At 40.8% G+C, this 22,409-nt stretch overlaps 1 protein-coding gene across 1 annotated transcript; it reads left to right on the top strand.

Moving 5' to 3' along the window:
• Window positions 1–20,293: 20,293 nt before the first annotated feature.
• Window positions 20,294–20,946, top strand: LOC135703688 (probable RNA-binding protein 46). The gene is made up of 2 exons (XM_065224967.1): window positions 20,294–20,719; window positions 20,779–20,946. The coding sequence occupies exons 1-2, from the start codon at window positions 20,294–20,296 to the stop codon at window positions 20,944–20,946; spliced, it is 594 nt and encodes a 197-aa protein (XP_065081039.1).
• Window positions 20,947–22,409: the final 1,463 nt, after the last annotated feature.

A 22,409-nucleotide genomic window follows, 5' to 3' on the forward strand; every position in this document is an offset into this window, starting at 1 on the left:
TAAAAAATTTCAGTGTGTTTTCCCAGTTCAGTCAGAGTGCCAGTAGGACACCGGCGGAAGATGATGGGAGAAACAAAAAAAAATCAGTCCAACTCGGTCGGTCGGTTGGTTTGTTCCGTCCGGATACGACCTAGCTGATGGCCACCGGAGCCGAGAAGAACAAACAAAATTAAACCAACTTCCAAGCAACACCAGAGGTGGCATGGGCGGCGTGTTCCGGAAAAAGGAATCCAAACAATTGGTCTGTGGGAAAGTGGCAGAGTGTCTCGACCGGTCCGATGATGTGATGGAGCTTTTTCCGGGGGAGAAAGTTTACGAAACTTGTGTTTCTTGCAAGAGTGCACGACGATGTAACACAATTTTTGTTTTGTCATAGTCGTGATTGAATGGAGCCCCTGAAGGAAAACACCTTGAGATTGATTGCATTGCAGGTTGGCAGTTAGTAGGTAGTTTGACGTTGAAAGCTTATTTTAAATTCAGTCCCTCAAGTTGTCGTTGTTGTTGTTGTTGTCAGAAGATCCGTAAACGCGAAAAAGCCAGTCACAGCTTACAGGTGGACAGGTAACAAATCAAGTAATTTCCAAAGCGTCATACCGCTTGACAAGCAACCTGTCATGAGGAAAAACGTTCCTAGATATATTACATAGGTACATAGGTATGGCTTACGTGTGGCTTGTGTAGAAGCTAGCAGAGCAATTCTTCATTTCTGTAACCGACAGCCTTGTTTCGGAAAGCTTGCAGCGATGGAAAGGAAACGAGACAAATCCTCATCAGATATTCGTCGCTGTTTTGCCGCTAGACGGGGTTTCTGCTTGTTTCATGCAATAGTAATAAATGCTACATCAATCACTTCTGCTTCGGGCCGACTTGGAAAGCTTCTTCTGTCTGGTAAAGCTACGAAGAATTGCTTTGCAGGATAAGTCGAATGTACCTTTATTGTGCTTCCGACTGGAAATCATTACGAAATTTCCCGCTGGATGTCGGGGGGGGGGGGGGGTGACCCCGGCGTAGTGGTTAGCATCCATACCTCTCACGCCAAAGTCACGAGTTCAAATCTCACCCCCGGATAAGTCATGAATGATCCAAGAGCGTTAAAGTGACTATAAGGTTGAGACTTTAGAGCAGATGTCCAACAAAATAATTAATAATTTCAAGCAAAAATCGATGTATACTCTTTATAATTAGATAAGATTTAGTGTTAGTTTTTAGTTTTAAGATTTAAATTGTTATACTGACATGCAGGTTTAAAAACCCTGTTTAAAATACTGAATTGCCAAGGCAGGAATAATGTAAAAACACATAGATATATATCATAACAATTAAGGCTGGTATGTTACTGTAATAGCTGGAGCACCGAGGTTATCATGAAATGTAATTTATTTTGAATTTGGAACAAATGAAGAGTTAAAAAATAAGTTATGTTTCCTTTTTCTAGCGTTGGTGCGCCGCAGAGGTCTCGCACTAGCAGACCCAAGTAAGGAAAACAAAAAGTTTCAATTATCAGCACCATCAGCACCACCATCGATATAGGATGCGTAAAGGCCAAATTGTTCAATGTTTGTCAACATCTTCCCAGGCGTCTCGTTCTATCTTTTTTTTCACATTAGACCTAAGACAAAACAAATTGTAAGAACTTTGTCGAACTGAAGCCGTTCTGGCTATATAAACGATGTAACTTGCATGAAATACAGAATTCGTTATTCAGACTTCAAACTGCTTAAATGGGCTCCTCCGGGACACCACATACCGATTATCCATCCAAGCTTTAGTGCTCTGGTACAACCTTCTGGTTCCAAGATACCACTATTGGAGATCCCCTAATTCCCATTCGGTGTGACTAGGTTCAGTGACGCTGAATAACGAATTAATTTTAGATTCCTCTAAAATACTGAGATGACCCCTAACAAAAAACTGTTTTGTTCTTTTCAACCTTAGTACGTTTTCTTGGCTTTTATCTGCACAAATAAATGTTCAACATCTCTAGCAAGAGGGTTTGCTATGATTTGCTCTTATGATGAAAATTGTAGTAAGTCTTTGCAACGTTTCGAGCTTTTTTATAGCATTTTTAACTTTTGTTTTTGGCTACTAAACTAATCATCCAAACGATCATTTTTGGTTTCAGTTACCATATATATATTACCAAACGTTTTTTTGCTTATCCTTAGCGCATTATAGCCTTGCTTATGACTTGCTCCAAATGTAAGCTCTAAATGAGTTTGCTATCAAGAATTACTCCCAGATGCTTAACTTTTGAAGAAACGACTAATTAAGTTTCCTCCAAGTGCAAATCTCGCGATCAATAGTCCCATCATCAGTTACAACAGAGACGTTCTCATTTACTCGGTATCGGTATCGGTAAAATCGTAAAACACGTCTCATGTCGTTAAGATACATAATAAATAACAGGGGCCTTAATACTCTTCCCCGGGGCACTCCAAGGTTAGTCCCCACGGGACTGGAAACAGAATAATTAAGAACAGTCCGTTGAGTTCTGTCAGCAGACAAATAGCTTTCAAACCATTTATATGCAGTACTCGTAATTCCAAAGCGCTTGATTGATCATAACAATAAGGGCCTAGATATTGTTTCGAAAGCGCGTTTTAGATCAAAAAAAAAAAAATCAGCAAAAATAGTATCTTCACAATCCAAGTATTTTTTTCTCTTCGCTTATACCATGTACGCGGTTTCACAAGAAGGACCTTCCTGATATCCCGATTGTTCTGTTATCAACAAACTATTACTATTTAAATAGTCCAGCTCCAGCTGGCCTTTAAGGGGGAAGTACACTTGGATTTTTCAAAAAAAAATGCATTTTTTTTGGCTTAAAATGTTCCTTGGGATGTTACTTTAACTTAGAAAATACTCCAAGTCCACCAGAATATTCCTTACCGCTTTACGAAGCGATTTCCTAAAACATGTACAGGCGCGCTGAGAGAGAGATTTTATCTTTAAACGCGTTTATCTCGAAACGGGGTTTTTCAAACTGGCGTGGGAAATAACTCTAACCAGTTATCATCAAATTTGGATATCGCCTAGGTTTTCTTGTTCAGAATTAAATTCTGCTTAGAAATACGTATCCACATTTTCGATTTTGTCAAAAATGGATTTTTAATCCACGATTTGGAAAGCATTTTTAGGGTGAAAATATACTTTTGAAAAAAATAATTTAAAAAAAATCGGAATATGTATTTCATTACCAATCAGGATTTTTGTTCGATTTATGTTCCAGGATCACATGGAAAGGAGTATTTTCCCACGCTGTTTTCCGACTTCCACGCGAGGACGCCCGCGCGACCTGGTGCACCGGCCACGGGAAGACGCCAATCGAGTTCAAAAAAATACAAATTGTAGTTCGAAGGATGACTAATAAACGGGTTATAACATATTTGCCATCCCTGAGTGTTTTATTGCTTAAAAACATTAACGAAAATGCCTTACTTTTTGGACGTTCAAAGTGTACTACCCCCTTAACAATAAGTTCTAAATTTGTCTCTAATTTGTGCAACATGTTGATGGGACGTAACTCTTCAGTTTAAATCGTTCCAGCAACTTTTTGAATAGGAACCACTGAGGATTCCTTCCAAATGTGTTGCATATGTCCAGTTTGCAATGATTAATTAATAAGGTCCAGCAAGATGGGGCCAATGTAATGAAAGCAATCTTGAATAACTCTAGCATTAACATTATCTACTCCAGCCGATTTTCCTAATGAAAAACAAATAACTCTAAGTTCATCTAATGTAATTGGGTGAAAACCTTCAAATCTACAACTACTATTAACTGGCTGTTTTATTTCATCAGGTTCATCGACCAATTCAATGGATTGATTAATCAATGAAACACCGTCGACAAAAAAATCATCAAACTAAGATGCAATTACTTGTTCTGACTGTTCTAATGTGCCATTAAAAGCACTAGACTGCGGTTTGCAATTACTAGGTTTTAATAAAGATTTCAAAATTGTCCATAACTCTTTGCTGTTGTTTTGATGCTGATCAATCTTCCTTTGAACATATTCACAACGAGTTTTCTATATCGATTGTGAATACTTATTACGAGCGATTGTGTATCCATTCTAATGATTGTCATTAATTGATCTACAAAACTGTTTGTACCATTTGTCCCTTTTCCGTTTAAGACGCAAAAGATCCAAATTGTACCAGCTGTTCGACTTTAGCTCAACTAGTTTATTGGTACACGTGTTCAAAGTGTTTTTAAGAACAGCTGTAGATTTATCTAGGTTACCGGCCACGGATGGAAAATCCACGCTCCTCTCAACAAGATTCGAAACATCCTGTTTCGAATATTTCCTCCAGCATTTCAATTTTACTAATTCATCGTTGTTATTTATATAATCAAATACATTAATCACTAAGGTCTCATGATCGGTTATTTTCAAATCAGTATCCGTAACTGAACAAATGGAATCAAAATTGGAATAAACGTGGTCAATTAAAGTTCTCTTGTGCCAGGAAATACGCGTTTGTTTTAAATTGATTAAATCAGCTAAACGCTTCAAATGATTCCAATTATAGTTATCACGCCAATTAATATTAAAATCACCAGCCAATATATTTAATTTACTAGAATCAAGGAATGTCTCGAGCTAGTTCACTAAAACTTCAACAAAACGCTGGTCACTAGAATGGGGAGAATGATACAAAACACCATAATTACCCATCTTCATGCCACGTACAACTGTAATGCCCAAGAACCAGTTGCCATCAATAACCTCGTTGGTACGAAGGTTGAATTGAACTGATTCTTTGACATAAATAGTAACACCACCAGTGTGTCTAGAATGTGATAAACAAGCAGCAACAATATATCCCGGAATACTATACTGATCAAAAGCTTCAGTTTCTACAATATGAGTTTCAGATTATAAAACCAAAAGTGACGTTTTTCCTCAACAATCGGACGTAATTCTTGGTAGTTTGTTGACAACCCCGCAATATGAAAATACAAAAAAACGGATTGCTTCACATTCTATTGATCATTGTCATGACAACCACATACTATGTTTTCAACGTTAGAGCAATGTAAGTGAAAATCAATAATTTACCATAGTAATTCACCGAAATCTCCATACAAACTTCATTTGCGCGACCTTTAAACCTTCATATATCTTTACTATTTTATGCACAGCCTAACTAACAATGTTCTCAATGTAAACGCTTTACTCATTTAATTTATACAGCCTCACCCAAGTAACAATTCAAGCCACCAACAGTAAGAACAGAAGTTGATTTTTGGTTGAGTTAAGGTGTAGGTGAAGAAGTTCTAGGGGAGACAATGTTAGCCTCCCACCCCGAGTTCAGATTGATGGTGACGAAATCGAGGTGGTTGATAAGTTCGTGTATTTGGGCTCACTGGTGACCGCCAAAAATGATACTAGCAGAGAAATTCAAAGACGCATTATGGCAGGGAATAGTGCCTACTTTGGACTCCGGAGGACACTCCGGTTCAATAAAATTAGCCTCCGCACGAAGTTGACTGTCTACAAGACGCTAATTAGACCGGTGGTCCTCTACGGCCACGAGCTCTGGACTATGCTCGTGGAGGACCAACGCGCCCTTGGTGTTTTCGAACGGAAGGTGTTGCGTACCATCTACGGTGGAGGGCAGATGCATTACGGAACATAGAGGAGGCGAATGATCCACGAATTCCATCGTCTACATTGCAAAAAATTAGGCGACTACGGTGGGCTGGGCACGTCAAAAGAATGCCGCACAACGACCAAGTGAAAATGGTTCTAGAAAGCGATCCAACAGTAGAGTGGAGACTATTGGGAAGTAGGGATTTCGGCCAGAAAGACAAATAAAGCGCAACGTAGTTTCAGAGCAAATTCGAGGACGGTATTTATTATTAGAAGGTTGTGTACAGACTGATGGAAACATACTTGTAGATAGAATGATTGCTTGCTTTCTTTTCTGTCTTTGTCACGCCGCATCATAGCGTCGCTGCTGTAGGAGTACCACTAGATCAGAGTTGAACTCAGTGTACCCGGTGCTGAAATTATTACTCAACACCCCTGCTCAATTTCTGCAATCCAATTGCTTCTCGCAGACGGTTAAACGATACAGACGGCAGCCCTTTTGTCATAACATCCGCCAACTGTTCCCCCGTTGGAATATAGCGAATGGCAACCTGCCCATCCTGCACAAGCTCACGGATAAAGTTGAACTTGATATCCATGTGCTTCAGTCGTCGACTATCACGTGGCTCCTCCGTTACTTTGATGCACGACTGGTTGTCCTCGAAATACGTCACTGGACCTTCGATAACAACCCCCAAGTCAAACAGAAGTCTACGCATCCAAATGCCTTCACAAGCGGTGGTGCATAGTGCCACAAATTCCGCCTCAGTAGACGAAAGTGCAACAGTCTGTTGCTTTCTCGTAAGCCAGGCCACAGTGCCACCGTACACACGAAGTTACTGCCAGTGATTGATCGCCTGTCGGTAACATCATTGCCTCAATCGGAATCTGAGTAGACGACGAATGCCTCAGCTTGATCACCGCCTTGAAATTCTAATCCAATGTCCAAAGCTCCCTTCACGTACCGAAGAATGCGTTTCAAATAGCACCAATGCTCATCCGTGGGGCAACTCTGGAATTGACTCAAGAAGTTCACCGATGCACACAAATCAGGTCTCGAACTCTGTGCGACGTATGCCAAGCAACCCACGAGCTCTCTATATGGCTTACTGGACCTGTTTGCTTCTTCACCCTTTTTTAGCTTCAATCGACTCTCCATTGCTGTTGAAGCGGGGTTACAATTAGCCATTCCAAATCGTCTAAGGAGGCTTTCCAAGTACGTACGCTGCGAAATCCATAGAGTCCTTTTCATCACATCTCTCTCGATGCGCATTCCCAGAAAATTGCCAACCTGGCCTAGGTCAGACATTTCAAACTCCTGGGCTAGATGATTCTTCACTTTCTCTATTTCCCGCAGATCTCGGCAGACTATGAGTATATCATCGACATACAGGAGCAAAAAGACCCTTTTATCATTTTCTCCTCGTATATACAGACATCGATCGTTCTCACTTTGCCTGAACCCTAGCTTGGTAACATACTGGAGAAAGCGTTCGTTCCACGCCCTTGATGCTTGCTTCAAACCGTATAACGATCGATTCAATCGACATACATCGTTTGGTCCTCCTTCCAAACCTTCAGGAAGTGTCATATAAATTTCCTCGTGTAGGTGTCCGTTCAAAAAGGCCGTTTTAACGTCCATTTGATGCACTTCCAAACGTTCCTGTTTTGCCACAGCTAGAACTGTACGTACTGTGTCCAATCTTGCTACCGGGGCATACGTCTCGGTGTAATCATATCCATAACGTTGCGAAAATCCACGAGCTACCAATCGAGCCTTGTAACGATCTGCAGCTCCATTCTCACCACGCTTCAGCTTAAAAACCCATTTACACGAGACTGGTTTCCTCCCTTGCGGCAACTTGCATAGCTTCCACGTGTCGTTCTTCCGATGAGCGGTCATCTCCTCCTCGACGGCAATCTTCCAGTGCGGCCAGTCATCCCGCTTCTTAATTTCCGCCAACGTATCAGGGAAATCTTCAACGAAATTTAACGCACTCAATGCACAGGCACAGTTCAAATCATAATCTTTATGCCATACGGGAGGTGCCCTTATTCGGCCACTGATTCTTCTCTCCGATGATCCTCCAGCAGCCCCTGCTGAATCATTGTCATCTTCAGATCCAAGATTTTCATCACCACCTGAGTCGGCACCATCACTTAAGCTTCCGTATTCACTTCCGGCATCGCTCGCTGCTTCGTTTCCAGCATCTTTCTCAGCGTCACTATCAGTTTCACTGTTCTCCACTTCACACTCGAATCGAACCGTTTCAATCTCTGATGACTTCTCCTCATGGCTCTGAAAATCTGTCGACATCGATGCCGATGTTCCAGATTCGTCGATGATCACATCCCGTTGCACTACCACCTTCTTTCGCTTTGGATCCCAAATCCTGTAGCCATTACTGTGGTATCCCAAGAAGATTCCCTTCCACGATTTGCTGTCGAGTTTCTTACGATGCTCCTTCGGTATATGGCAGTAAGCCGGACTGCCCCATACCCGCACTCCGGAAACATTCGACTTTCGACCCTCCCATAATTCAAATGGTGTCTTACCTTCCGTAACAGCACTCGCTGGACTTCTATTTACCAGATATGCAGCCGTCTCTACGGCTTCGCACCAGAAGTTCTTGTTGACACCGGAACCAATGAGCATCGATCTGGCCCTCTCCACCAGCGTCTGGTTCATCCGCTCACTGATGCCGTTTTGTTCCAGGGTGTATGGAACCGTGAATTCCATCTGGATCCCTTTTTGACGACAGAACTGCTCGAATTCTTTATTCCGGTATTCACCCCCATTGTCACTACGGATACGTGAAATCTTCCGCTCGAATTTTGCCGTGACCATGGCCTCGTACAGTCTAAAACATTCCAACACTTGATCCTTCGATCGGATCGTATATATGATTGTAAACCGACTCCAATCGTCAATGAAGCTGACATAGAAACGACTGCCGTCATGCCCCACCGGAGTTACAGGTCCACACACATCTGTGTGAATCAATTCTAACACACGCGTAGCTCTCTTCTCTGAGCACTCATAGAACGGCTTTCGCGTTTGCTTCGCCTCGATGCATGGCTCGCAGTACATTTCACTTTTGTCTTCAATCAAACATTTTTCGAATCCGTTCACCATATTCTTCTTCATGATCTTCTTAAGGTTCTTCTCGTTTATGTGGCCAAACCGGCGATGCAACAGTTCATTGCACTTTTGCAATTTCCCACACGAATATAACGACGAAGCATCCTTCTTCTTCGCATAGAATTCCATTTCATATTGCAGTCCACGACGCCAACCACACGCGACAACTTCTGAATCTTTCAGAACTTTCAAGCCACCGTTCTTGAAGATAATCTCCATTCCTGCCATTTCCACTTTCCGGATCGAAAATAAATTACAAAGAGAACATTTTCTAGAGTACATTCGCGTTTCGTGGTTTCACTCGCGGCGATCATTTTGATCGATCCTGAATACTTCGCGGTCGCAGACTTCCTGTTCAGTGCAACTGCGATTTCAATCGGGTTCTTAAGAGGCACTAACTGTTCGAAGAGACTCTTGTTGTTGCTCATGTGTTCGGAGGCACCCGAATCAGCTTACCACTGCACTTTTTCCTCACGAACATTCCCAGCGGCAAAGCAAATTCCACCAGTTTTCTCTTCGGTAACATTAGCACTCGTCTTGTTTATGTCTTCTTTCATCACTTTTAATCGATCTGGGCACTCTGCCGCTTTGTGTCCTACCCTGTGGCATACAAAACATTTCCATTTCTTCGTAGCACCGGTCGGCTTCCCGGCGAACGCCGACGGCTCACGCTTAGGAGCGAACAACTCGACATCTTTTCCGCGACACTTAATTTCTTCGTCGAGCAGGCGACATTTCACAAATTCAAGCGTCAAATGCTCTTCCGGCATCGTTTCGATCGCGGTCACTACCGTAGCAAACTCCTGTCCCAGCGTAAGCAACAAGTGACACACCACGTCAACATCCTCGATCACCGCACCGGTCGATTTGTATTCACGCACCAAACGATTAAATGTCAAGAAATGTTCTTGCAAATCACAGCCCTCATGTCGAAGAGTGAGCAACTTTATCTTTAGGTGTAAGCGACTCGCAATACTTTTTCGCTCAAACACCCGTTGCAGCGCCAGCCAAATTTTCTTCGGGGATGGCTGGTCTTGTACATACTCTAGTTGATTATCACTGATCCGTGAAATGAGAAGAGATTTGCACTTGCGGTCTTTCTTCTTACGATTTCCCAACGCGATCAATTTTGCTGCCTTAGCAGATTCATTGTCCTCCTGGTTGATTTTCAGCACTTCCACTTCCGTCACCTCCCGTTCGATGCATTCGGTCAACTCATGCTCCTCGAGCACGACCAGCATCCGGAATTTCCATGACGGATAATTTGTGCCGTCAAACAGAGGAACTCGCACTGACTCCGTATCCTTTTCCATTTTCACGAAAACGTAAAACGTTCGAAACACATTCAATTACTGTTCTTCCCGGCACTTGCGAATTCTGGGCCCATAACCTATTGGGAAATAGGGATTTCGGCCAGAAAGACAAATAAAGCGCAACGTGGTTTCAGAGCAAATTCGAGGACGGTATTTATTATTAGAAGGTTGTGTACAGACTGATGGAAACATACTTGTAGATAGAATAATTGCTTGCTTTCTTTTCTGTCTTTGTCACGCCGCATCATAGCGTCGCTGCTGTAGGAGTACCACTAGATCAGGGTTGAACTCAGTGTACCCGGTGCTGAAATTATTACTCAACAGAGACGACTACTTCGGACAGCAGAGGACAACAAGGCCTTAGCCTGAAATAGAGTAGAGAACTACTTCGGCCTAATCGCCCATTTTGGGCCTATCGAGCAGAAAACTTCAAATAAATCCATGATTTCAGAGTTAACAAGTCAATTATGCGTTTGGTACGATACTCTAGTTAATAAGCTACCGCACGAAGTCAATGAGAACGCGTGATATGAAGGTTTGCAACCATTATTCCCAAAAACAAAAGAAGCGCTCCGAGCGAATCAATTTTTATCTTCATCCGATAGGCCGAAGTGAATTCATTGGCGTTTCAACGGCGTTTCAATGCGTTAGGCCGAGTTTAGAATCCGTAGGCCGAGTTTGGCGTCCAGAAGCAATGCTAGACTTTTGACAATATCTCAACGATTGGTTTTTCTTTATCAAATCTTACGGTACATACGGAAAGGTAAATAAATTTGGAAGCCATCAGTAATAAAAACATTCCGTTTGGTGCTAAACTGCGCTAGATTAAGAAAGAGTAAGTGCGGGTTGTGCTTAATAGGCCGGAAATGGGGTAGTTAACCCCATGTTGTTTTATTTTTAATAAAGAACTCTTGCTTTTCTCATGCTCATTTTTGCAATGTGTTTGAAAATTGTTCTGTAGTTCATAAAAATCACAAATGTTTGGGAGAGGAGGCGAAATCCAACATATCCGCACCGGGTGTTACTAACCCTCTTGACGTCATTCTAACGGAGAGTGATCATCTCCTTTTTCTAGCAACTGTTCTCGGAATACGAAAATAATAATCTCGTATACTATTAGTAGACGACAGGTCTGTTCCCGTACTTGCTTTTCTGTAAGATTATGTTCAGCAAAAAAAACATGATCCCGTTCATTGCATTTCTTACCTACAATATTGCCTTTCATATAACACTTTAAAACTACATTGAATTTACTCAGTAATCGACTAAATTTTCAATAGTGACTAAAAATATCCATTTGTACCGTCCCAATGTGGCATAGATGTAGATAAAATAGGTAAATAGCAGATTTTTAGCGATGGGCCCAATCTTAGATCCATAGACCAATATTAGAGCCATTCTCCCTATTGGTTGTAGATGGACAATGGCACACTTTTGTATAAACATTATATCTACTCAGCAGCCCAAATTGTAGTTTAAACCATAACATTGCTTCAACTGTTCGATCCCACCCCAGCGGAAAAAAAAATTCATAATCTTCGCATTCGAAACCCTCAACACTGGCTCTTAACGTCTTACTCCCTTCATATTTTTGTTCAATCGCTTCAAGCAAACCCAAACTGTAGCCGGGCGGCAAGTGGAAATCTAAAATAATAAAAAGCAGATGTTCTTAATGTTCTTTTCCAGCAACAACATTATTTTTTTCCGTACTCCCTCCTGTCCCCCAAGCATCTCGTCGCACATGGTGGTAGTGTTTTTCTTTAATATTTTCCTTTCCCCAACTAGGAACTAGGCAGCAGCGGGGTGGAACGAGCAGGAGCGCAGAAGATTCATCTTTCTATTATGATAGCAGCACAGCTTAAAATGTGCACAGCAAGAAGCCGAAGTCAAGAAGGTTTGTTCGTTCTGTCCAAACTGTGTGCAGCACCAATCGTTTTGAGGACTCCCAAAGGATGTATCCATCCGGAGTGGAAAATTCAAAAGCGTATAGCAGAAAAATAACGTTTCGAAATTGCAACGGTTTCAAATTTAATCACAGATTGGGGGGATGAGAGATGTTTTAATAACACCATCGTCGCTCATCGCAGCGTCGACCTCGCCTGACTAGAATACCGGAGTTTGGGGATACGCTTCGGTAGCAGCCGAATTTATCCATTCCGCATTTCGGCCGTTAAGAGAGCTGGAGCAAATAGGTGGCAAATCAAACACGCACGCCGAGTGGGACCGTGAAAAACCACAAAAGGGCGGATCTCGGTAAATTTCGTAGTTTATTACGTTTTGGATTTTCACCAATTGGGTTGCAAATTTATGGCGCTACACGGTGACTCTGGACCGGGCCTCAACGGTGTTAAAATCTGCGAATTGTTGGGAATAGAAACCACTGTTGCTGACGCTGCATACCTTTTGAAATAATACATTAACATCCTAAGGTCTCGATCGATTATGACGGTATCGTCTGTATTGTGTTAACCTTTGTTTCGGAAAACCGTTCCAGCCTTTACGTACAGGACACGCATTTTTCGCAACATACCGCCTCGTCACCAGAGCTAAGCACAAACATTTACGAGGCCGTGAAATTAAATAGGCATGTCTGCGTCGCATGAACAGTACTTCAGTCACTAGTTCCAATGTGGCTGGTCGCGATTGCTAACAAGGGGAGACCTTTAACATCTGCTTCCTGATGTCGGTTGTTCCTTTCCGAGTGGGCGCGCGGGTGTAAATTTGTAACTGGCCACAAAATATCGTGCCCTGCTGAAATGGATAGATACCGACATTGCTGACTCCTTTCGGGACGCTGCTGATGGCCGGGGATTGGAAGGTGGTTGGAAATAAATTTGTTATTTTCCAGCCAAAACGAGCAAATGAGGCGTAACTCGACATTGCCAGTTGTAGCAGTCGGTTGGGCCCATTAAGTACTGATTCCAACCGGCACTCACTGACGACCGAGTGAAATCCCGTCCTATTTCGTGTCGCTGAAGTGGGATGCTAAAAACAAATAAATATATTTTTACATGATAATGACATTCCGTGTTTCTGGTGGATTTAACTCCAAGCGGAAAGTGCCCGCAGCAGACGGTTGATAATTTACTACCCGTTGAAGGTTAAGAGGATTCATCCATACTACGCGGAAAGAGCATTGAGTTGTATGCCTGGATGGGTTTGACATTGGTAATTGCTTTAATGCAAATTGCGTCGGTTGTCGGAAAATGTTTAATCCCGGTAAGCTGGCGAGCAATTTTAAAGTGCAAAATGAACCAAATCCGAAATCTCTTTACCAGATCGCACTCCAAAGTCAGTCGAACACTTAATGTGCAGGTAGCATATGGAGGACAGATTTGAAGACAGGTCTTAATTTTGAAGCCATTTGAATTCCTGTGAAGACAGTTTGTGTATTTTTTGCAGACATTTGAACAAATTTGATGAATATAATATATTTAAAAGTTAATTATTAGTATCAAATCTTTTACAGGATAAGATTTTCTCGTCACATTTTAAACAGCATCGTGAAAAAGGCAAATTTGTTTACGCAATTTTTAAAATTGACGGAGAAAAGTAAAATATATCTGCTTTGAAAAATCTTTCCATAGTCCTTGAAAAAAAAATTTTGACGGCTTACCTATTTTTGTTGAATTTATGCTCAATTCGGAACATCGCATGTTATTTTAAAGCTCAGGTCTAAATGATGAGGCATCCTTTAGCTCAGTCGGTAAAGGCGTCTACAAATCAAGACCATGCTGAAGGTGGCTGGGTCCAATTCTCGGTTCGAACATGAATTTTTCGGATTGGAAAATTTTGCAACTTCCCTGGGCATATAGAATGAGTGTACTCCATTAGGCATAAATATGTTAGGCATACGAACGTTAGGCATAATATACATTAGGCATAATATACGTTAGGCATAAGAACGTTAGGCACAATGGACGTTAGGCATAAAATAGCTTGCTGCTGTGAAACTATAGAAACCTGTTTCGAGCATGGTAAATAATGCTTAAATTAGACTAAGCGTTGAATAATTAAATAATACAAGTTGACAAACATAGTTTATTCAATAAGCACAATTTGGAATCCATTATTTATCAAATCATAAGTGACGTAGCGACATATTTACTTAGATCCAAATTAGTTAAGAGTGGTCCTATGAAATCCATCTTTTGCCAATAACTTTTTTATTTGAAAATTCTCATGAAAGTTATCTTCTAGAGCATTTTAAAACTCTTTAAGACGATGTTTTAAAGCTAAATTTGTTGCCTATATCTCTTCTAATAAAAAAAAAGATGTACCCAAATATAGTAAAATATATGAATAAATTCAAATTCATTTTATACGAGTTTAAAAAATAATATACCTCCAATTTTTTCATATTAATGAGAATAACATACGCCCTTTCAAATACTGCAAAAAAACTTTTTTTTTGTTTGCCCCAACCAGAGATATTACTATTTGAAAAGTGCATATTTTTAGTATACAATCGTCAATAACTCTTGATCGGCGAAAGATATTGACAAGTTTTGTGCAGCAAAAATTTGCACCTTTTTAAGATCTAAAAGTTATCTGAAGACACCTTTGCTGAGAAATTCGAAATAAGAAAAACAGAGCAAAAAAACTGTTTTTTTTAAGAGTCACCCTAACTCAATTCAAGAAAATAGCTCTAAATCAGCCAATTCAAGAGATACAAAAAAGTTATTAGAAACAAAGTTGCTTAAAATTAGCTCAGCTATAATTTATCCCAAGACTGTATACCTTAATGTATTCAAACAAAAAAGTTAGATTTTTGATTTTAATGATAATAGGAACCACCCTAGAATTCATTGTCATAAAAATAAGGGCCTAACTATAAGGAACAACTTTGTAGAAGAGACTTTTAGTCTAAAGTTTCAATTTCAGGCTCAAATCATATCATTCCAGCTAAATCTGCATTCTGGACCACTGTGCATTGTATGGCAGTATCGCCAACGGGGGGCAAAGCACTTCCATTGCAGCAATGAGCGCAAAACGTGATCAGCACTTACACATTCATCACGGTTGCGGTTGCTTTCCAAAGTCGACGACGCATCGACTGAAGAACAATGAGGAGGACCACACAATGGTTGCTGCCGAGTAAACAGACGGTCGCGTGACACACATTGAGAGTGGTCTGCTTCTGTCGACAAGTGAACACTGAAAGCTCTAAAGTAATAACTGTGGAAATGCAAATAGAACACTAAGTTGAGAGCACGCAATAAGCTAATGTGCGAAAATCAATAACCTTGAAACCCAAGTATCATTGCAAGTTTTATAGAGGTTTTATAGCATTCTACAGAACCCTCATAAAACCAAAATTGTTAAGGAAGAAGAAGAAGAAGAAGAAGCAAACGAAGTTCTAAAAAATGATAATGTCATAAACTTTTAATAATTTGCTTGCTCTCAAGATTTTGAAATTTTTTTAACATGCTAAAATTCTTTTCGCAGACATTTGAGACATTTGATCTATTTTAAATTATAAATGCTAAAAAGTTCGAAATTTTGAATATTCGAGTCCCACCTAAGCAACACACTTCCCTCATAAAAAGTTGCTGCAACTTGATTGGGACTGAAATAAGCTACATACAAGTTACCACAACTACTGAGTGACAAGTGTGCTGCTAGGGCAGAGTCTTGATGAACTGAGATATTAAAATCTCTTCTTAGCATGAGAATTCATAGATTATTTGAAGTCTCTAACAACAAGAACTTTCCCAAAACTGAAACATTTTTTTTTGTGTTGTCTACGATCATTAAATAAAGTTGTCTTCATTGATTAGGAAAAGATTCAGGCCACGGCTGAAGGTCTCGATAGTAAAGACAACCAAACTAAACTGTGGATCCGACATTGGTAACACGTTTTCTCCTAAAACATTAACTGGATTTTCCTTGCATTTGGTTTCATTTCTTTGTAGGAACTCTTTGAAATATTCCTCAGATTTACCCTGGAAATTAAGATGAAATTCTTCACCAAATTCTTTGAAGCTCACTTAAAAGCCGTTAACTACGTCTTTCGGGAAGGCTTCCAATCCAGGGAAATGCAACGATAATTGGTCAGACTTTAAATGTTAATAACTTTACCAATAATCAATGGATTTTGATGATTTGTATGTCGATCAAATCGGCAGTTTTAAAAAATTTGTGTGGTATGTCACACATTATAAATGTTAAATATTTAAATTCGTTGGACGGGTCGACCTCGAACTTGTTCGCTGCAGCGTGGACATCGTAGCATATTTTTTTTCTATTCATTCACCTACATCAGCTAAATACAAAAAAAAAGGAGAGACATCGAAAGATAGTCCAAATGCTTAGTAAGCGAAACGTAGAAAGTTTAACTAAAGTCATTGTTTGGCTGTCGAGTGATAAACAGGGGTGTTCATTGCGTTACACACTGCAAACGAAACTAGCACAGAGATTGAATAACTTTTACTCAGTTGTGAGTCACTTTTACTCATTTGTATGAAAAAAAAAATACTTAAAGCGTAGGTCATTTAACGCATGAGTAACTTACGATTAAAAAAAATTCTCCATACGAATCAGTAAAAGAGATTCATTCTCTGAGTAATATGAGTATGCGTGATAATGTTTGCACCATCGTACAAATAAGGTTCCCGTTTCACCTGTGCATACAATGCCTTGGTTTTCTTTGCATGCACGTAACCTTTAGCTCATACCGTAGTAGGCTGTATATAAAAGAAAATGATTGACTTAGTTTGACAGTGCACCATTACGAAGTGGCAGCGTATTCGTGATTTGTCCCACGCGCAAATGTCGCAAAAAGACATTTCAATCGCCGTGGTAGTGTCCCGGTGGACCGTCAAAAGGGTTTTAGACCGAGAAAAGAAAGGACAACTATCCGCGAAGGTGGCTACAGGTCGTCCGAGGTCAGCTCGGGTTCCGAGGGTTATCAAAAGGATGATTCGGGTGAATCCAGTGCGTTCAATAAGGAAAATGGCAAAGGAACACGGGATCAGTGACTTTACGGCACGGAAGATTGCGTGGCGCCGCATCTGGGAGCTACGAGTCGAACGATGCAAGAAAATCTTGAACTTCCTTAAGCGGAAAAATCCAGTAATCCTGTTCACCGACCAGAGCATGTTTACCGTCGATCCCGTATCAAATTCCAGGACCGACCGGTATATTCGTTCTCTTCCGGTAAATGACGTGGCCGACGAGCACAAGAACGTGTATCTGAACAAGCATCATGCTAGCGTTATGGTGTTTGGATTGGTGGCTTCCGATGGCAAAAAAAAAATGGACCCGGTGTTCATTTCAGAAGGCGACAAGGTCAACACGGAGGTCTACATCGCGATTTCAAGTAATATTGTTCTTCCGTGGATCAAAGAACAGTACGGTCCGAAGCCAAATATTGCAGGAACATCTTCCGTTCTGGGCGAAGGATATGTGGCCGCCATCTAGCCCGGATCTTAATCCGCTGGATTACTCAATATGGCGCGTCATGAAGGCCAAGGCCTGTTCTAAACGCCACCCGAGTACAGCAAGCCTCAGACAAACATTGACCCGTATCTGGAGAGAAATGGATCCACTACATCATTAGAACCTGCCGTGCATTCCGGAAGCGTGTGGAGGCCGTAATTGCAGCAAGTGGAAACTCGATCGATGATTAACATAGTTTAAGACCCTGAGAAACATCCCCCCTTTGAATAAATAAAAATAAACTCGAAAACGAAACTTTTGAGAATTTTTTTTATTGGGAAGTTTTACAAACATAAGAAAATTGTGAGAACATTTTAAGGGAAGTTCTGTGTTTTTTGTCGGCAGTTTCGAGAACTTTAAAAGAATTAAAAAAAAAAAAATCGAGAAGATCAGAGAACTTTAATGCTGCTGTTCATTAATTTAAAAAAAATTAAAAAGTTAAAGATGATCCAGGAACTTTAAAAGAAAATAAGAGATTTTCCGATAATTTCATAATAATCAGGGAAGTTTCGTACTTCGAGGATGATCAGAGAACTTCAAAACATCCCTATAAACTTTAGAAAATTGCAAGAACTTTCAAGGAGTTCCGAGGAATTATGGAATACTCCCAAATGCAATTCACTTCTTCTGGGACATTGTGGGGTTTTCAGGGATGTTTAATGAATATAAAAATTGCTGGATCAATAGAGCATGTGAGGAACTTCAGGGAATATTGTGCTTACATCTCCCAGAAATCTATTTCTTCCAGATATTTTCCATCTTCTCATTGAAGTATTTTTCGACTGTTCCGTAAGTCCTCTGGCGTACGACTTTTTTCAAAAGTTTCTTCCAATCTATCTTAGGAAGCTTCTCCCAGTGTATCCTGGAAGTTTCTTCCGTCTCCAGGAAGTTCAATTAAAGTTCTACCGGATATATCTATCGAGTTCTCCAAGAATTTTCTGTCATCGGAAATGGCTACTCCGGGATTGGCTTCCGATTTCCAAACTTTTCTGGCTTCTGGATTTTTGCGAAATTTTCTAAAAAAAATTCCAGAAGTTTCTCTTGGAATTCCATTGGATTTGTTGAATTTTCTGAATATTAAGTTGTTCTATTTTCGTCGTCATACACCATTTACTAATCATATATTTTTGTGGAACGAGGAATCGTCGAGTTTGATTTCCTTACCATCTCACCCGAAAGATTGGCAGAGGAAGTGCAGCTGGCCGGGGAGCGGCTGGCAGCTGCATTGCATTGGATTGTATGCTTTTTGTGTGTGTATAAAATAGCTCAAACAAGTAAGGGGCTGTTCATTAACTACGTACACAGTTTTTTGGATTCATGACCCCCCTCCTCCTGCGTAGACAATTGTCCATACAGAATTATTAAAATTTGTATGGGCCGTGAATAATTGCCAACCCCTCCGCCCCCTAAACAGTCTACGTAATTTATGAACAGCATTAAGCTGAACAATAAAATAAATAAACAAATATATATCCAGTTATTTTTATTATTTGAAAAATCATTTTAAAACGCCTAAATTTGATGCTGCGAAGAAATTTACTAAAATTTAAGTTAAAAAATAAAATTCACTTAGCAAGTACTATAAAATCCATGTTGCTTTTTAGTGGATTTGGGAAGATCTTTTCACTCAGATGTTACATGAAAATATAGTGAAATTTACTTCAAAGGCCTAACTACCTATTAGTTTTATGTGGATTGAAATTAAAACTTTGGAACCGATCTACATATGAAAAACGAAAAATTTACGTGAAAAAGTAGATGGAAAAAATCCATATCTGTTTTACACGCTTTTTTTTAAACAACCCAAATTTGAGTAGGATCTACTCATATCCGTCAAAAGTAGGGCTTCCAAAAATTGAATAAACAAAGTTGGAACTGAAAAGATGACAAATGACCAACATCGTTCGGATTCAGATTGATGTTGTCCATTCGTCATCTTGTAAGTCCCAACTTCTGTTTACTCTATTGTGAGCAGCCCTACTTTTGACGGATATGAGTAGATCCTATTCAAATTTGGGTTGTTTAGAACTAGCGTGTAGAGGTTTTCGGCTCTTTCAGTCTTCCAAAAGCACCAAAAACGTTGTACCTATTGCCTCAACTTTCATTTTTGTATCTTCTAGTTCCTGGTACGCACACTGAAGGTAATGGTGATGTGTGGTAATCATTCATACTTTCCAGAACAGGAAAGTATGAATGACCAACACGCATCACCACTACCATCAGTGTACCTGCCAGAAACTTTCCTTCTAAAACCAACCAAATTGAAATAGGCGAAACGACCAAGGCTGAAGCACACACAACAACACAGATGGCGATTATGTAGTGCACTGTGCAGTCAGCCTTGCCCTTGACCTTGCTGGTGTTGGTATCCCCATGGATTCGTGTCTTAACTTTTTTGTTGTTTTTCAGGATCAGTACCTAGTTCGTACAGTACCGACTGGATGTGCGTCGCCGAATATATCGACTTGTTTGACTCAAGCTTGTGCACACATTGGATGCCCGTCACCAACACTCGTTCATCGATTTTTGAATGAATAATCGCTCTCGCTTGCCAGACTTGTATGACCACCGTCCGTAATTTCCTGTCTGACCAACACAAAGTCGCACAACACACAACCTTGACTTTGTCCTTGAATGTATTTGTGAAATCTTAAGATATCGAAGTTTTCTTCGTTGCTTCTACCTTTCCCTTGCGTGTACCGTCTCATCGATTTCATTCATCAAAAGTAGCTCATTTGGTTTGCATTATTATTGCAGCGTGGTTGTGACCTTGTTAGAATCATTAAATTTGTGTGAAAAATGTCCGTGTTTTGGTTCGGATATGAATACCAAACCATGCAGGTGAACGGCCAGCGGTTTATCGGTCCCCCGCAGGACATTCCGGAACCACCGTACGAGTGGGAACTATTCGTCAAGCACCTGCCACGGCACATATTCGAGCAGGAGCTGATTCCGCTGTTTTCGACGGCCGGCTTCGTGTACCAGATTCGGCTGCTGATGTGCTTCTCCGGCCTGAACCGTGGCATCGCGTATGTGCGCTACACGAACGAGGATGACTTCCAGCGGGCATTGGCCATGTTTCACCAGCTGCCACTGGGGCCCCGATTTGTGCTGTACGCCTGCAGAAGCTTGAACATGCGGAAGCTGGTGCTGCTGAATATTGACGATGGAGTGATGAACCAGGTGCTCCAGGGCTTTGTCGAGGCTATTAGTGGAGGCAGTTGCGTAAGTTGTTTCAGCGTGAAAAGTGGAAACAGTTTCTAACGAAAGTGGTCTTATTCCAGGTGTACATCGGTTATCGGGTGTTCGATCCGAGCAAGAAGTTTGCCATCATTCAGTTCAGATGCCACTACGAAACGGCCCTAGCCAGGCGGAAGTTGATGGGGTACTTGACGTGCTTCGGAGACGATTGCTACCTGAAGTGGTACAATCGGGAAAAATATCTAAAGTGAGGCGCAGCAAGACTTTGAAATTGAAGCGGTAAAGAAACTGAATTGTACAGATAATCGGTGAATTGATCTGAAGTTTAATAAGTTTAATGTATTGAATGCTTTTTGATGATAAGAATGGATGGTTGTTGTACTTTTACTGAAATTGATTATATAATATTTTCGATTTGTTTAATTTGAATTTTTGATATTTCATCCGGTTAAAAATCTGTCCGAATATGATTCCCTATGTTCGATAAACAAGGAAACGCCAGTACTCTTACGTTCCCCCAATACTGTCGCAGTAAAAAATCTACCTCAAGAGCCATGCCATCAATTTCCCGCATTACGGTCGAAGCAAAATCTTGCACTCCAATTTAGAAAGTTTAAACTACCGAAAGCTCTCAAGTCTGATCCTTCTGGGAGTGATGATTTCCAACTTTTATTCTTCTCTCTTCGACAGTCTTATCCACCTTTCGTTTGGTTCTAAATGTACCGTCCTTTGGAGCAAAAAAAGAAGAAACTTTCCGTCCCCACCCAATCACCCAATATGTTTGCCGCAAAAGATGTCAAACTTCCCCAGCCAATAAGCAGTCCCGAAAAAAAAAAACCCTGCGGTCCGCGGAATGAAAATCAAGATCGTAAATAAAATTAACATTTTCCGTTCGCCTTCCGGTTCCTCACTTGAGTTGCCATCCCACGTTATTGTCAGCGAAATTTGACTTCTTCCGTCCTGTAGGTAGGTACCTACTTGCTGCGCGTTTGTTGTGTATGGAAAACAACTTTTCATTCTTTACCCAAGAAGAGGAAAAAAACTTGATACGACCAAGTAGGTACCCACCAAGAACTTCCTTTACAGCTTATTGTGGCAATTCCATCTCCGCCTGGAAGTGGCTAATACAAGAAAAGTGCATCGACGACAACCAAAGTGCCAAGTGAGCTGCGCTGCGGTGGGATCAACTCGCACATTTCAGAGCGCGCGATAAAAGGTGAGCTGGTGGGTGGAAGGCGAAAGCAGAGGGAAACCAGCATCAGGGCAAGGTGCAGCACCATCACAGAGTTTTACCGGAATTTTGCAACAGCAGTTACACTGACTGCGCTGAAGAGAGGCTGGGGTGGTTGGAGTGAAAAGTTTCCCGAAGAAGACGGGAATTCCATAATCATAAAATTATAAGAAGAACTTTTTTTTTTCTTGATTCCTAACTAAAGCTATTAGAGTTTGGCGGGTGGTTTCTCTTGGTTGTCGATGGTTGAACGCGTTCAATTTTGAACGAACGGCTTCGGAATTGACTTTGCCGATGCTTTAAACAGGGATGAAGTAGGGGAATTTGGGGTACGAGCCTTTCAACTAACATTTTCAGCTTTATAAGCCAACTTTTCCAGCGTTGTGCTGTAAAGTTGCTGAAAAAGCTGCAGATAATGCTACAATCAGAAGCAAACAAAACAGTTTTGAAGAGGGTTTACTCAACTCTTTCACAACCATTATT

The sequence above is a fragment of the Ochlerotatus camptorhynchus genome, unplaced genomic scaffold, assembly GCF_037179485.1.
Source record: "Ochlerotatus camptorhynchus isolate MF236.1 unplaced genomic scaffold, CSIRO-AGI_Acam_v1.1 ptg000220l, whole genome shotgun sequence".
Classification (NCBI taxonomy): Eukaryota; Metazoa; Arthropoda; class Insecta; order Diptera; family Culicidae; genus Ochlerotatus; species Ochlerotatus camptorhynchus.